The following is a 15700-nucleotide window of genomic DNA, read 5'->3' as shown; positions in this document are numbered from 1 at the left end:
TGTCAGAAGAGAAAGATTGTGTTTCAGTACTTAAGTGTATTAACCTTTCCATATTTTTCATTTGTGTCTCAAGTCTGAGCGTGATCCTCTTAGTTGCTTTTACATTACGTCTGCTGAAGATGGTCAGCTTGCAAAAGCTCAGTAAGCAGGACATGCTGAAGGGAAGTAAAAAATTCGTTCTGCAGAATAGGGTGAAAATAATAAGGTTTTCAGTCCTTTTTCGGTTAGTCTTTATGGAGTCTCTTGCCTGGAACAAATCACCGTTGAAAGCTCAGCTTTCAAGGAAAAATCATTGGTCAGAGAATTACCAGCTTGGAAACCTGACAGTAGCACCTGGACCTCATTAAAAGATTCTTATACTTGTAGAAAGAGCTTTCCTAGATTGAGGGGGACAAGAGGAGGGGGGAAAAAAACCAAGAAACTGTTTCATACAAATACATTTTACTATTTAATTGACTCTGCACTGAGCTAGTGCTGCTAAAGTCATACCTCTTGTGGATGCATCATCTGTGGTGTTAGTGTAAATAATATATTCCTTCCATTCCACATAGTATATTCTGGTGATGTAAGGGAAATAGCATATAATTTAGGGAATATTTTCTCCCGCAAGCAATAAAGAGGAGGAAAATAGGACTGAAAAGAAAAACACCCTCTTCCATTCCTTTCTTAAGTAGGAAGAGGGAAAATGAAGGAGTGTTTGTAGCAGTCAGGAATGGGAGATGAAACTAAGAGAGGAAATACTTTCTTGCTATCACAGAGAGCTCATAAAGTTCTTTCCCACAGTCGTTTGTTTCTCTACCATAAAATTATCATGATGACAACACAATGAGAAAATGCAGCAAAGTACTTGCAGGGATTCATGCAGTTAGTATTCTCACTTGAGGAAAGAATTCTCCTTTTAAGTTGGTAAGACAGGTTCTCAAAAACTTCTGCCATTTTTAAAGCTTTACTAAAACAATTTCACTGAGACAGTCTGCAAGAGGATGTGGGGTGAAAATGTTTCTTGAAGTACTTCAGCATGGCCTTGTTAACAGTTTTAAGTGCCTTTCCTGTATTTGGAAACACAACTGACCCTTTTCTCACCATGAAAATAGATTGTGTAAAGGATCCGACACAAATTGATAGTGTAAATGGTTGAATAGCTGAACTTACGGATATAATCAGTTGTTCTGAAATCTAGTTGAGGGCTAAATGTCACAGACAGGGATTACAGTGACCTTATCCAGTTTGCTAGACTGAACTCAGTAGCTCATTAAAAGCATTATTCTGCTCTGATGAGAATTGTATTGTTCCTTTAAACAGACTTCACATGCCATTTTTTTCTTTGTGAAATTCTTTCTTCCATTTCATGTATTTATGCTTACCAGCAGTCTTTGATACCTTCAGACAGTAAAGATTACATTGCTTAGGATTACTCATTATACTGATCATAACATTACTGTAAAGGCCTGAATGAGTTTATCATTCTTGGGGCAGCTTTTTCCTCCCAGAAAAGCTGTTTCAGTGCTACAAAGTAGCCAGGTATTTGCAGAATTTTTTTCATGGTTGGATCATTTTGAAAGTGCTTGACTTCAGAGGGTTTTTTTCCATATTATGTGTTAGATCTTTTTGTCCTATGAAAAATAATACAGTGAAAAGTATGTGGTTTTTGGAAATAGTCTTTAAAAAATAGTTGCAAAGGCAAGCTTGCAGAAAGTAAATCTCCGGAGTGTTTGTATATTGCTAATTTGGCACTCTTATGAAAGCATTATGCTGCAGTCCTGTTGTATTACATGCTGTTTTTCTACACAGTGCAAACTGGAAAAAAAAATAGAAAGAACTCTATTAAATAAGATGTAAAATATGTAGGAAAGTAGGCTTGCAATCTTCAAAGCTGTTTTTTCGTTGTCCCAGAAATAATGTTAGGCATTATCATAGGAATAGGTTGTCATCATCCATAGGGACAGGGTAATAAATATCAGGCCCTCGTCTTAGCAAGTGTATATGTTTCACAGATTTACTGACAATAGTAAATGGTATAAATCTTGGTGTAGAAAATAAATGTTAAAAAAGAAACTTAAAATCTTATACTTGTTGATATGAAAGAGCAGAAAGTTGTGGATGGCAAAGCACTGTGACAGTGAGTTTTAAGACGCTTCTTTATGCAGCACAAGACAAACTTCAGCAGGCATTAAACAGTCATTACAGATGAGGACAGAAGACATAAGAAAATACTGAGGTTCAGATGTTGGGTCCTACTCAACTACCTACAAAAATGACAAAGAATATTTGAATGTGAAAAAAATTATTTTGCCAAATCATATTCCAAGCAGCAATCAACTGTTTGCTGAAATTAATGTTTATTTTGTTTCAGGAAGACAAGAACTATTCAAGTTTTAACCCCAGTGATTAAATTTTATAAGATTTTAAGCTAATGAAAAGCTACCATTAAAAAGTAGAGAATCAAGAAATTCAGACAACAGCCAGGAGAGAAATAAACTATCTAAAGGAAGGATCTTCTTTTTTCCTTATGGTACTGGAAGAGATGCCTTAATAATTTGTCTAAATTGTAGGTTTAGAGTTGAGTTAAGTTCATATGCTCACTTTCTTTGAACACTAGCTGTCAGAGAACAGACTTACTGTTGGGTTCTGATCAGTGGGCAGAGCACTTACAGAAGTCTCCAGATGTTATCCTTTCAGAACAACTTTGAATTTTAGCTAGGTGGGACATTTAAAAATTGTTATCCATATTCTTTAGAAGAAAATTTTACCTTGGCTTAACACTTTGCAGGTAACATTACTTAGAATTTTTCATGAAGAACATTATAAAGAGTTAGGATGGAAAGATACTTTTTGTGTGGAGAATTTGAGTGTTCATACAATCCCATGAGATTTTAAACAGGAGCTGGATGTTTTTGTTAGCAAACACATAACCTAAAGCAAGCTCCTCATAGAAATAAGTTGTTCAAGTCTTCACACTGGAAATATTTTGATCCTCTCAGACAAGTGGAATTTCAGTATGGATTTCCACCAGTACTCTCAGTATTTCACAGATGACTAGCAAACAACAGCTATAGTCCTGTTATTTTTGGTATTTTTGCCTGGATCAAAGTTAATATATTGTAAACATGTTACACATTTATTCTTGAAAATATTGTTGTACCAGTAAAGTCTTACATCAGTATAGGTGCTTTATACTTTCCTTAAACACATAATTGTTTATTTCTTACATCCTGCAATTATTAGTAGATTCCATGGTATCTAGAAATAAGAACTAGAAAGAGATATTTGTTCACAAGTAGCTGATTTTTTGTCTGTATGCTGGAAATCCACTAAACTCCATATGCCTTGCTTGGAACACCTTGCAGTTATTGATTTTATACTTGTTTGCATTTGCCATAGAATTATTTGAGTTAGAAGGCAGCTTTAAAGGTTATCCAGTCCAACTCCCATTCTCAGGATGCTCTAGGAAAGTGGGTATAAAATGAGCATAGTGAACCAGTGCTCTTTTTGAAGCACATTTTTCAAGGTAGAATATCCATCCTGCTCCTCAGTTCAGTGGAAATAAGTTGCAGTAATCTTTACAAAAAAAAAACAAACAGCAATAGTATTGTCAGAGAAGGCTAAGAACAGGTAAGTTACATTTATTCCTTCTTTCTGAAACTTGCTGCAGGTTCTCTCTGCAGGTTTCTAGAAAGCAGAAACCAACCTTAAAAGGCAAGTTACAGAGTTCTATTTAAAATGAAACCTGAAGCTTTGCTTGCTCAAATCAGTTTTTCTAATGCCAAAGTCTGCAAAGATTTGCAAAAAGACAGGTATGAATTAGTGCTCCATTTGCATTTGTTAATTGGCAACTTGAATTTTCAGTATTAATTTGTACAGGATGAAGTGGCACCTTCTAACTATATTTGGCTTATATCAGCTCTGAGAAAACTACAAGTAATTGGGAGATCTATAAATACTGAAAATACATTTTTCTGTCATTTGCTCTAGCTGAATTCAAGAACATATGTGGCAATATTCCTGGCTTTACTTTTGACATTCATACTGGAAAAGCTGTTGGTAAGTTTGAATAGACTTATTTTAACCAACAATTCTTAACAGATAGTACTGAAATGAATATTTCATAAAATAAAATCCTTATTCAGTTTGCAGTCTTGAAGGTGACACATTGTGACAGCAAGCTTATAATGGTTTGATTTTTTTTTATTTTTTCATTCCTACATTTTTTAGTAATTTTTTTGCTCCTCCTCCATCCTGTTTCATAGGTTTGAGTTTTAATCGGTAAGGTGAAAAGTTTTACTTTCAAAAATGTTGAGGGACTTATTAGCACATTTGTAACAGTTCTGCATCTTGTCTCATACTTAGTATTTCTTTGTATCACTTACTGAACTCCACATAATTTATTTTTTCTTATAGTGGAAAAATATATACTTAGATTTATGTCATGTATATAACTTAAGTAGATTAAAAGGGACCTCTCAGCTCAGTGTAAAGAACAGTGAAATTGAGAATGTGTGCAGTGTGTAAAGCCACAAGAACTGACCAGCTCATCTGAATTTCAGACATCGATGAATGTAAAGAAATCCCAGGAATTTGCGCAAATGGTGTTTGCATCAATCAGATTGGCAGCTTCCGCTGTGAATGCCCAACTGGATTCAGCTACAATGACCTGCTCTTGGTCTGTGAAGGTGATCTGAAGTTATGTTATTTTCTACCTAGTCCCCATAAGAATACTTATCTTGAAGAGAAGGAGAAAATTTAGTTTACACATTTTTGAAACTCTAATTCACAAGTTGTGAGCTTTCTTGTAGGGTTCAAGACTATTATAAATGTGTTGGTGATATGTTTGTCTTTAATACATATGCACATACACTTAATTTGTCACTGTTTTGTGTCAGGTAATGCACTGAGTCCTAAGTTACTAGTAAATGAAATACTTTTATTTTGAGGTGGTAATTTGATTCTTGTTCTTAAAACTTGTTCAAAGAAAATCTTCCCTTCATATTTCCTTCTTGTGTCCATTCATCTGTGGTTTTATAGGTAAACAAGTATCAGATGTTTGAATAATATAGTAGTGAAGTTTTATGTGTCCTAAAGTCAGTAGGATTTTTATAATTGGTATTCAGGGGACTAGTGCTGAAGGTACTTGTGCCCTAAAATGCTAAAAATATGTATTACTTGGTTTTCCCCTAAAAAATTGTTTTGTTTAACATACACAAAGGCACAGAGGAACTTAATAAAGGGAATTAATTGATTTATGTATCCCTTAAAAATTGCATGGCTGCTTCTGTTTGTATGGAGTTGGTTTCATAAGATTTTCCTTCATCCAAAAAGAGTGCCGTTGATGAAATGCTATTGATTTTGCCTTTGATTTGCATTTATGGTATGAGAAGCTGAAGGTTAGCATCTTCGTACTTGGTTGAGGACAGCCTACCAAGATCAGTCTTGCATGTGACTGACAATACAGTCCAAATACTAAGACAGAAATAAATGTCTTGTTTTTGATTTTGACCTTGACTCTTGGTATTTCAGATATTGATGAGTGCAGTAATGGAGACAACCTCTGTCAGAGGAATGCAGACTGTATCAACAGTCCTGGTAGTTACCGCTGTGAATGTGCTGCTGGTTTTAAACTTTCACCCAACGGTGCCTGTGTTGGTAAGAAATCAGTTGATTTTTCTAGTCTGAATCTGTTTGTACCTAATCAAGGGTGTACTTGATTCTCTACAAGGGTAAAAGCAACATTTATTTTTTGTTGCCTTATGTGTTCTAATGTGTATTTTATGTAACAGTATTTATTTTATAGCTCTGTTTCTCTGTACAAGGTAAGAAAAGACAGTAAATTTTTCAAAGAACATTCTTGAGGTATCAACCAAATCGTAACAGTAGTTTTGACCTTGAGGTGTATAGGCAAGAAGTTCTTATAAAATGAATTTTTGTTATGATTCAGATTTAGTTATGGATAATTTTGAATCTGGTTTTAATTATAACAACAGATTGCAAGAACATATTTGCGTAAAATGAATGAATAATAAAAGTCAATAATGTGTACCATCTGTTTTATATTTTTGTTATAGATCGCAATGAATGTCTGGAAATTCCTAATGTTTGCAGTCATGGTTTATGTGTGGACATGCAAGGAAGTTACCAGTGCATATGTCACAATGGTTTTAAGGCATCTCAAGACCAGACTATGTGCATGGGTATGTAAAGAAAATGCTTTTGTGGTTTAAAAACAAGGGGAAGACAGAAGGGAGTGAATCTAGATTTATGTATTTTTAAATGTATAAGAAGAATACATTGGCATTAAAAAAAACTGTTCATATGTTTTTGAATGTTATGAATAAAGCATGTGAAGTTGCTGTTAGAGTAAATATGTCAGTTGGAGAACAAATCACAGTATTCTCAGAGGTAGCTCCATGTTAATGAAGAATGTGTTAACCCCATTTTCACTAAAATACATAACTTCTTGAAAGAAAAGTTTATAGGTGATGTGATAAGAGTTTAGAGGTTATGGAAACCATCCCACAGGAAAATATATACATGTGAATAAATAAAAATATTTCAGAAAGTCCACAAGACCTAAGACATTAAGATCTAAGTGTCATTCAGATCCTTATGAAGCTCCAAGTACAACTTGAACAGAAGGTAGAAAGTACTGAATTCTAAAAAGTGGATGTATCCAAGACTTACTAGGCAAAATTTATAATTCTGGATGCACTACTGGCGTCATAAATTTGCTTATACAAACCATATTGTGAACAATTACATAACTCCAGTATGGAGCACTTTCAGCAAATTTTCATGTGCATAAAAGTAAAATGTGTATATTCATTTCAGACAGTTCGAAGGCTGAGATGCTCTATCCTTTGCACTGAATTCATATAAGTAACATACATTAAGAAATGAAAAATTATTACTAGGGAAAATAAAAACACAGAATGCACTTATGCACATATGCACTATCTTTCCAGATAGGAGTATGTTTTAGAATACAAATGAAAAATAAGTGTCATATGCACTCTACTTACAGTCCTGCATAAGGACTGTAAAAATCAGTAGAATAAATAAAACATATAAGAGATGAAGGGAGAGACTGAGGCTTAGAATACTGTCACTTTGTGCACATATATCACACTAACAAACACTTGGGGAAAATAAATTCCAACATAAACTTTTGTTTCTCTTTGCAGATGTTGATGAATGTGAACGCCATCCATGTGGAAATGGAACGTGTAAAAACACCGTTGGATCATATAACTGTCTATGTTATCCAGGATTTGAATTAACTCATAATAATGACTGTATGGGTAGGTGACATAATCCAAACTTTGCTTTCATTGTTACTGGCTTAATATCTGAAGGAGGTTGTATAATTAAATTCAAAGATGTTAAGATGTTTTGGAATGCTAGGGAAGTTAATTGAATGAAGGAATAGAGGTTAGTAATTATTATTATTTTTGAAAATTCAAAGTACGTATTCCTAGGCAGCTTGAGATAATGTAAACCCTGAAACTCTGAACTGCTGGGGCAGCCTTACCATTCACTGACATTTTAAGGCAGCCCTCAACCCGAAAGATTAATTGGGCAATTATAGCACACATCTTTTGCTACTGGCAAACACTATAAGAACCACTCACAGTAAGTATGAGTAATATTACAACACCAGCATTACCTCAAGAATATAAAATAATTTCTTTATTTTGCCATATTATTTGAAATTTTTGCACAGTGTGAAGGAAGAAGGAGATCAGTAGTAAGAAAGCCAGCACAACTAATCTTCTAAATCTCCTACTCTCCTGAGGTGAACTCTGCTTATACAGTGATACTGCTGTTTCCTATTCCTTAATAGTGACCAGCAAAAGGATATTGATGGTTTTGGACAATTTTAATACTTGTGATGAAGAATAGGCTTTCTCAGCTAAAGAATAGACTTTTTAAGTCTCGGGAGATTGTCCTTGTGCAAAGCCAAAGCCAAAAAGTAAGCTACCACATTCCTTTCTGCTACAGAAGAAAGAGAAAACAAAGTCTGCTGGTTCCTTTGTGGTTCAGGAGAGAACTAAAACATCTTGAAAATATTTTAAATCCTCTGCTTGTCCAGGAAAGAGAAAATTCAAAAATTGTTCTAGAAGGAAGAGACTGCAATGCTATTTATTCCAAGGAGGTTCTTCACAATGGCAGTAAAAGCTGCCAGGATACTGCCAGGAGTATCCAGTGCCTCTTTGCCAGAATGTGCCTTCAAGGAGGCTAAGGAGCCCAAGCTGACTCCGAGACTTGGCTCTTGTGAGCATGTTTCTTGACAGTCTGGAGAGCCCTGGGGCTTTCTTCCAAGCTATCACAGTCATTCAAAAGCAATTTAAGCCCACTGCACTGTAATACTCTGAAGATATTTGCACTTGTGAAACTGTAACATACAAGAAGTGCACTGTGGAATAAGCTAGTAACCAGGCACAACTTTACTGGCTGAAGCAGAGGGTACATCATGTTCAGGAGCTGTTACTTTACATTTTTGAAGACAGCTAGAAACCTCTTTAGTAAAACTGGTGTAAGTTTTCGTCATTCAAATTAAAATATTTTACCATAGTGAGGTGTAAATTGTTCTTCCAGCATGATACTAACCGAATCTACTTGATTTTCCTTTCTTCTTACACTTTTTCATCTGTAATACTCATCTGTAATACATTACCATATTATAAAATGTTTCTTTCAGTTTGCATATCTATTTGAGCACATATAAAATCCAGAGAAAGTCCAGAACAGCCCATGTAACCTTTTCTATGTCTGGAGTTAGAATAATACATCACTTGGCACTAATTAACTGTCTCCAGATGCAGTAGCTGAGGTAATGCTGCAAATTTATAAAGTATAATTCCCTACCAAAAAAAAAAAAAAGTGCTGTTTAAATAAAACATATATCTTAAAGCACTTGAGAGTTACTTTCCATTTGTCAACTGTTCTTTTGTTGCTGCAGTATTTGCCTTTTCCATGGAAATATACAGATGTATTGCTACTTTTGTTTGTTCATAACATACTGTTATACTGCACCTGCTTATACATTTTAATGATAGATCAACTCTTGCTTAGAGGTTCTGCTTTGTTTTTTACAGATATTGATGAGTGCAGTTCCTTCTTTGGTCAGGTGTGCAGAAATGGCCGGTGTTTCAATGAAATTGGTTCCTTCAAATGTTTATGTAATGAAGGATATGAACTTACTGTAGATGGCAAGAATTGCATCGGTATGTATGTTACCATAATTAGATGCTACAGTACTGCTGAGATGAAAAAATAAAACTAAATATTTAAGAATAATAAAAAAAAAACTTCAATGTGAAGTACGTATGTACTTCAAGACTTCAGTATAACTGATTTTTGGAATAACTGATTTTTGGAATAATTGATTTTTGTACATTTAAATGCCTAAAAAAAAGAAAATTAGAAAAATACTCTGCCATCTTTTTAATGAATTACACTGTTTTGTAATGCAAGAACAACATCATAAGAATTACATGATTTTAAATCTTTCCTGATACCATCTGCTCTCTTAAGATACTAATGAGTGTGTGGCACTGCCTGGTTCGTGTTCCCCTGGTACCTGTCAAAATTTGGAAGGATCATTCAGATGCATTTGTCCACCAGGATATGAAGTGAAGAGTGAAAGTTGTATTGGTAAGGCAAGTTGTAATAGTTTCTTCTAAACAATTTGAAATTAGAAAAAGTATCTGGTTCTCAATGGGTGCAAAGTAGTTGTATGCACTGGTAATTGTGAATTTTATCCTACTTCAAATCATGGGGACAGGGAATAAATAATAAAAGTCTACAGGAAGATATTTTAGAAGGAGAAGACAAGATATCATCTTGTACTGTATTGTACTGTATTTTGAAACGTTGATTTCTCTATTGATGCAAACTGAAAATTGCTAAGAGTTACTTCTCAAAAATAAAACAATGTTCAATATTTCACAAGCCCATATTTTTCAACTGTAGATAAAACACACCAACTAGTGTACTGGCTTTATATAGTGTTTACAAAAGAGGTTATTACCAACTTTCAGTTCATGACAGAAGCTTCAGATTTCATGGCAGAGTGACGATTATGATAAAATGTTGGAGTGCATGGCAACAGTTGCCTAAATTGGCTCATTCTAACAATTCTTTCTTGACTTAGTGTTTTATATACTATCTTTCAAGTGCTGAGATTCACAGGGAGAGAGTGGAACAGAGCTTTCATTAACTTGCATGTTCCTGTTTGTTCACAGAAGTCTTATTTGAACATAATTCGGGAGCTAAGTGCTGCATGGTGAATTAAGATTTGGTGTCTGAGGATGAGGAATAAATTCAAGTTACAACTCAGTTTTTATCAGAACTGCTGTGAATGAATTTACCATTTAAATATACTATGTGAGGCGCTTGCAAGAAGGGTGCAGGCAAATGATTTTCAGGAGCAACTTTAGGAGCCTTCGGTTCCTGAATGGCCAGTGGACAAGTGTTAGCAGCTGTCTCCCCACTGTGGCTACATAAAAAAAGACCGATTCTCAGCTTAAATTACTGAGGTTAGCTGGTGTGACATCCCCAAACACATTTGTTGAAATAACTCCCAAATTATAAACAAGTAGCTTGTACGAAATGAAGAAAAAACTTAATAATTAGTGTTATATTAACCTAAAATTGTGAATGCAGGAACAAAGACTGAACAAAGGAACTTTTTTGAATTTTTATTATGTACAGGAAGATATATTTTCTAAATCCCAGAGCTTTCTCATTCTATTGTATCATACCATAATGCTTAGTTTTCCTGCCAACTTTATGGTTTCTTTTGTTAGCTGCTGTTCCCACATTAGCAATTATGTTAAAGATAAATTCAAATCACCTGTGGTTGTAAAAATCATTAATTTAAAAGCTTTTGGTTTTCCTGGAATATCACTGTTTATGACCATTTGAATATCCTGACAAAATTTTTGATTTTTTTTTTACAAAATCAGTGGCTGCCAAATACATATTTGTTCTGCAGCGTATCTGAGCTAACTCAAAACACTTCACATAGGAGGAGTCTGTCATTGGAAAGGAGCTGTGGAGTCTGGTCACATGCCACTTTATGCTACAGTGGTTTATTAATGTGCAATACCTAGTAGTAACTCCTGATTGGGGAGTGTAGGTGACAGTTTTCAGACATAAGTTCAAGAGGACCTGTCTTTACTTGTATTCTCCCCACATTCCACTTACCTTTTCCTATGCAAAGAAGTGCTTATCCATTTTTGCCTTATTTGATAAATACAGACCAGTTTTGTCAAATTTAGTGTAGTGTAGAGTCTAACTTGCATCAGGAAAAATGACACTACAGATTTGTGACTCAGCATCAATAAATACTTATTTTAATGGAGAATACCCATTTCTGCTTACATTTTTAAGATCGGTATGGATGTACAGATGTACAGCCACAGGTCTCTGATGTTTCTTTAATATCTGTTACTGTAAGACTCAAGAGGGGTTGCACTGCAGATATAGCATTGACAAATTTTAAAATACACTTCAGAATTTGTTACCTTATAATTACCTTTAGAAATCACTAAAGAGGCTTATTTCTTCTGCCAGCATTTGGAGAAGAAAATAAACTAAAATGTGGTTTAAAATGATAGATATGAAAAATGAAGTTATGTTAATGTATTACTTTTCTTACTCTTCATCTATCTAGACAGCAGCCTGATACTATTTCAGCTGTACAATTTTACAGATATTTGGTATTATATTAAATACTCCTTTATTTTGCTTTTTTATGATTTAAAATAAAATCAGTTATTTTAAAATAGAAATGCTTAGGTAGCCTTAGCTATATTTTCAAAGTTATTCTATTGAGCAGAATTTTTTTAAAAAACTGGTAAATATAAATATGTGTTTTATAGTTCTCCCTCTGTCTATAGTTTCAGTTCAAGGGTCAGTCAGTTAATTTGCCTTTTATTATAACAAATCCCCAACACAGAGAATTTCTAAAGATTAGTGTTCAGATGTTGTGTGCTGGTTGGAAAATATTTTTTTTAAATCTCCTCCTCTGCTTCGGTTTGAAAGCATTTATTTAAAGTTTATGGTATAAATATGACAAAAAAATAATATTTGCAGAGGAAAGGGAATGCCAGTGAAATACTCTAATTTGAAAGAGTGAGCTGGACCTTCAGGCTGCTTTATCTCTTCGTTGCTTTATTTAAGAAGTACCTCTGGTTGAAGTTAAATGAATAAGTAATTTTTTTTAATGAATTCATGGCTTATAGGATTACTATGAATGTTTTCTCATAAATTTTGCAGATATTAATGAATGCAATGAGGATCCCAACATCTGTCTCTTTGGCTCTTGTACAAACACGCCAGGAGGTTTCCAGTGCATTTGTCCTACAGGTTTTGTTCTGTCTGATAATGGACGGAGATGTTTTGGTAAGTTTGAGGATTAAGTAGTGTAACAGGTAGCAAGTACTCTGTGAAAAAGGTGAAAGGGAACCTCTGGAGGCCCCTACCAAACTATGTCATTATGAGTGCTGGAAAATGCTTTCAAAACCATAGGAAAATGCAATCTTGACATGGTTCCTCCTTGAGCTAGATTTGCATTTTTTAACCAGTTCAGGGCTTCCAGCTACACATAACGGTATTTTCTTTTTTTTTAGATACCCGACAGAGCTTCTGTTTCACTAATTTTGAGAATGGGAAGTGCTCTGTCCCAAAGGCTTTCAACACCACAAAAGCAAAGTGCTGCTGCAGTAAAATGCCAGGAGAAGGATGGGGTGATCCTTGTGAGCTTTGCCCAAAGGAAGAAGAAGGTAACACATTCAAGATTCAAATAAAGATTTTTAGGTGGAAGAAAATAAATATGTTTTGTGTTTTTTTTATCATTAGAAAGAGAGATATGTTTATCACTTATGGCCTTTCATATAATCATTATGAGGTAAACTAAAGCAATAAAAATAAAATAGAAGAAGATAAGGAAAAAATGCCTCAGTTACTGTTTTGGCTCAAATGAGAATTGAACTAGGAGCCTTCAATTGTATAGAATCACAGATTTTAGATGTGTCCTGATGGATCTAATCTGCTTCACGAAAGTGGATGAGTAAAATAGGAAGTGCTGAAGATCCCTGAAGTAATCAACACTTTCAGTTATTTTTTTTTCTCCCAAGTTCAAGTGCAGAAAGGAAAACATACCATGTGAACTTGGAAGCTCAGCATGTTCCAGTACTGCTACCCTGCCTTAGAGATGGTGTTGCTTTTGCATCTGGCAAATATAGCATGAGGGCTGTGATATAAACAATTGAGTTCTGAAAAATATGGTGTAGATGTCTGATTTTAGATACATCTAACCATTTATCATGGTTTTCTTTCTCAGTTGCTCTCTATTTAAAAATATGTATACCTCCACAGTTGCTTTTCAGGACCTCTGCCCATATGGTCATGGGACAATTCCTGGAATTGATGATACACGTGAAGGTAGATATTCTTTTCCCTCTTAATAGAAAATATATATATATTTATACTCAAAGCTAGACTGAATTTTGCGTTATGTGATGGCTTATTCCTCATGGCCCACGAGTGACAGGAGGCTAACTTTTAATACATGTGGATCATTAAGATTACCTTTGAAATTATGTGGAAAAAGACAAACAGAATGGGGCATTTTGTGTTTTAAAAATGTTTTATTAAGACTTGATAAAGAACACATCAGCTAATAAGTGGTTGCTAATATCTTCCTGCTTTTTAGATGTTAATGAATGCCTTGAAAGCCCAGGGATTTGCTCAAATGGTCACTGCATCAACACTGATGGATCCTTCCGCTGCGAGTGCCCAATGGGATACAACTTAGATTTCACTGGAGTACATTGTATCGGTGTGTCTCTTTTTCATAAATGCTCAGAATTACAGCATTTTAATTTAAAACACAATTAAAAATGTGTCCCAGTTCTCTTCAGCTTACACTTTCTCCTTTGTTATGTACAGATACTGATGAATGTTCAATTGGCAACCCGTGTGGAAATGGTACATGCACTAATGTGATTGGCAGTTTTGAATGCAACTGTCATGAAGGATTTGAGCCAGGCCCAATGATGAATTGTGAAGGTAATTTGCCTTCTTTGATTTCTGTGCATGAAATTGTGTTACTAGACATTTTGTTCTGTAAAAAGCAGGAGGAAGAAAGTTTCTCTGTTTCAGATATTTAATCGGGAAAATAACAAATTGATTTAAGCAGGACTTTTGGTTTGTCACAGGGCTTCTTAAATTGCACGTTGTGTTAGTCTTTCTTTTGTTATTAAGCTGTTTGATGGAGATGGGTTTAAAAAAAAAAATAAATGATAATCTTTGGGTCCCCAAAATAACCTCACAAAAAATAGAGCAAACCAGTGCAAAAATGCATCAATTTGCAGAGCATTTTTTGTTAATGAGACAGCTCAGATACAAACTGACCCACTCATCACAATCATAGTAACAAGTGAATTGCATTGAATCCAATGAACTGAAATCAGACCACTGGTCCATCTAGTCCTTTTTTCATCCCTCACTGTTCTATTGTGCTAATTCACAACAGTGTACAAGCATGCCAGCAGCTCATTCCTCTCAATAATTGTGGATCTAAGGAAAATATGGTTTATACAGGAGAGCGTTTCCCTGCAGAGTGGGTTCATTATCCATTTATGGATTTGTTGTCCGAGAGTCTGTGCAGCACAGTCTTGAACCTACTGGTGACATCTGCATCCATAGCCTCCTGTGGCAGCAAGATAAAGAAGTTCACCACTCTCATAACTTAGAAGAATATTTTCTTTCATCTGTTTTGGGCTAATCTTCTGTTAGTTTGAATAAATACCTCTTATTTTTCATAGTGTGGAATTCTGTTTTCATCAGATCCTTAACAGGATCCTTCATACAAATTTTATTTTATATTTTTCATGAATCACTTATGAATCAATTAGTTTGCTTTCCAAAGCAAGAATTCATATTCTTAAAGTTGAAAAAAAAGCTGACAATTCTCATCATTAAATTTCATTTAATGAGAATCTAAGTCATTCTAAGTTTAAGTAAGTCCATATTATGGTGTCACTGTTCTTATGCAGAGCTTCCTTCACGTTCCTCTACTTAATCAAAACCGGATATCCACAACTTTCTGTTTTAAAAATTATGTTATGTTTTTGATAGTTTTAGGTGACAATAGGAGTAAAGTATAAACATTTCCAGTTGATTGTTTTAAAACTTTGAGGAAAATGATGTTTTTATTCCTTTCTGTTCAGATATAAATGAGTGTGCTCAGAACCCCTTGCTGTGTGCTTTTCGATGTATCAATACGTACGGGTTCTATGAATGCACCTGTCCAGTTGGCTATGAACTGAGAGAAGACCAAAAGATGTGCAAAGGTAATGACTGAAATGTAAACTTCTCCCCACCTCCCATCATCACATCATCTTGTGTCAGCTGAAGAGTATTCCAGATATTTCTGTGCATCTTACATTCATTCTCTCAGAGAAATGCAGCAAACAGCAGATGATTATTTTCTCTTTAAAAACTTAAATAAGACAAAATTTACATAAGACCATTATCTAGTGCTTTGTGTATTCTTGCTGTGGGGTATAAAGACAGGAACATCAAGATGATGAAGTTCATCTTTTAACAACTTAGAAAGATTATTTCTATGCAGTTAAGCATAGCTCTCAGATTTTTTTTCAATTCTTGTCTGCTAGGAAAGTCTAGATGTCCTTTT

At 34.6% G+C, this 15700-nt stretch overlaps 1 protein-coding gene across 6 annotated transcripts in view; it reads left to right on the top strand.

Moving 5' to 3' along the window:
• FBN2 (fibrillin 2) overlaps window positions 1–15700 on the top strand; it is a 169152-nt gene that overhangs the window by 137804 nt on the left and 15648 nt on the right. For all 6 annotated transcript variants that reach the window (XM_090130816.1, XM_090130814.1, XM_031605304.2 and 3 more), the window contains 13 exons: window positions 3973–4041; window positions 4545–4670; window positions 5515–5640; window positions 6060–6185; window positions 7176–7292; window positions 9090–9218; window positions 9529–9648; window positions 12277–12402; window positions 12630–12782; window positions 13378–13443; window positions 13715–13840; window positions 13951–14070; window positions 15234–15356. In XM_090130816.1, coding sequence (XP_089986942.1) covers window positions 3973–4041; window positions 4545–4670; window positions 5515–5640; window positions 6060–6185; window positions 7176–7292; window positions 9090–9218; window positions 9529–9648; window positions 12277–12402; window positions 12630–12782; window positions 13378–13443; window positions 13715–13840; window positions 13951–14070; window positions 15234–15356 — 1527 coding nt within the window. The remainder of the gene's footprint in view (window positions 1–3972; window positions 4042–4544; window positions 4671–5514; window positions 5641–6059; window positions 6186–7175; window positions 7293–9089; window positions 9219–9528; window positions 9649–12276; window positions 12403–12629; window positions 12783–13377; window positions 13444–13714; window positions 13841–13950; window positions 14071–15233; window positions 15357–15700) is intronic.

Source organism: Phasianus colchicus, chromosome Z, assembly GCF_987193195.1.
Source record: "Phasianus colchicus chromosome Z, bPhaCol1.hap1.1, whole genome shotgun sequence".
Taxonomy (NCBI): Eukaryota; Metazoa; Chordata; class Aves; order Galliformes; family Phasianidae; genus Phasianus; species Phasianus colchicus.
The sequence above is the reverse complement of the archived record's forward strand: the minus strand, read 5'-3'. Positions and strand labels throughout refer to the sequence as shown.